This window comes from Seriola lalandi, unplaced genomic scaffold (assembly GCF_002814215.2).
Source record: "Seriola lalandi dorsalis isolate HSWRI2012SDOR001 ecotype SW California unplaced genomic scaffold, Sedor1 jcf7180001963994, whole genome shotgun sequence".
NCBI classification, from domain to species: domain Eukaryota; kingdom Metazoa; phylum Chordata; class Actinopteri; order Carangiformes; family Carangidae; genus Seriola; species Seriola lalandi.
The window spans coordinates 1-1,413 of NW_019434662.1; the positions used below are offsets into that span (position 1 = coordinate 1).

General features: G+C 41.8%; 1 protein-coding gene across 1 annotated transcript; it reads left to right on the forward strand.

Moving 5' to 3' along the window:
* Positions 1-10: 10 nt before the first annotated feature.
* Positions 11-868, forward strand: LOC111648931 (solute carrier family 67 member A1-like; the record flags this gene model as incomplete). Its single annotated transcript, XM_023398687.2, has 3 exons — positions 11-105; positions 263-408; positions 736-868. Coding segments are annotated over exons 1-3 (323 nt in total), but the record flags the coding sequence as incomplete, so codon positions are not given.
* Positions 869-1,413: the final 545 nt, after the last annotated feature.

Genomic DNA, 1,413 nt, shown 5'->3' on the forward strand with positions numbered 1-1,413 from the left:
TGTGTAGTATTTGGCAAAGAAACTCGGCTTCGACACTTTGTGGTTTGGTTATTTGCAAACCATGGTGGGCATCATTCAGCTGCTCGGGGGTCCTATGTTTGGAAGGTAAGTTCAATTCAATGTAGACATTGTTGTTATATGCACAGTCACAGACCTGCATGGAGATTGTTCCCTATGTGTTTCACAGAGCGACATTAGCGACCGACACTGTTTCTGTCCAGCAGTAGCAGCGTGTGTTCTCTGGGTTTTGTTTTGTTGACAGGTTTGCAGATCTCTTCGGGGCACGAGTGGCTTTGTCTCTGGCCTGTGCTTCAAGTATTGTTTTCTTTCTGCTGTTGGCCATAGCAGACCATCCTGCCATGCTGTTCATCCACAAAATCCCCACAGTCTTCATGCATGTCCTACCTGGTGAGCACCACTCATCTACAATCTTCCTCACTCATCTTAACATTTTACTCATCAAACCTAGATTATTATTTGCTGTAGATCAAGCAATCTTTGATATTTATTAATCCCTCCCCACTTTCTTTCTTTGCTAACTTTGTAGCTAAACTTTCTACAATAGTGCACATTACACCCAACATGCAGTAACCTTGAAATGTATGGAATAGTTAAAGGTTTCCCCCCACGTGCGCTGTGACCTAAACTCTCTGATCAAATACCATTTATTACCATGAAAATACAACGGCTTTCATTTGCTTCTATTTTTTTTCTTTACCCCTCTCCTGTCTGCAGCGTCTCAGATGGTTGTTGCAGACCTTTCAGAACCTGAGAAACGTGCAGATGCTTTATCAAAACTAGGTCTGTGTTTTGGTGTCGGTATGATCGCTGGCTCCACGTTGGGCGGACATCTTAACACACGCTACGGGTGAGTGTCACTGTATGTGTGTTGTGTGTTTGTGCTGTAGAGAGGAGAGGTTAACACGCTGCTCGTGTTCCACAGATCGTTATGATAAGAAACATCCAATCGCCAAGCCTTTCTAAAAGCCAGTGATTCAAATTAACAGGAGCTTTACTTTTACTTTTGATTACACACTGGGCAGCTCTTTTATCCACATACGCACAAGTATCCCGGTTGATGATTTATAGGGATATATAGCATTTACCTGATTAATCATATCCTTGTACACATGAACGTTCAGAAACCAGGACATGACGTGTACATATGCAGCAAATACTCCAAAACTCTAATCATAACAAGGATATTAGTGAGCATGTGAATGCACTCGGGGGTGAGTCATGTCTGCAACTGCTTCCAGGACAACTACTAACGTTCACAGGTGGAAAATGACAGTATGTTCTTTTGAAAAGCAAAAGTATGAACAGATTTTACTACTCTATGTTTATGGCTTGTTCCAAAGGGACCAAAATAAGTTGTGATTGCTTTAACTGAACATGGAAATGCAATAGAAA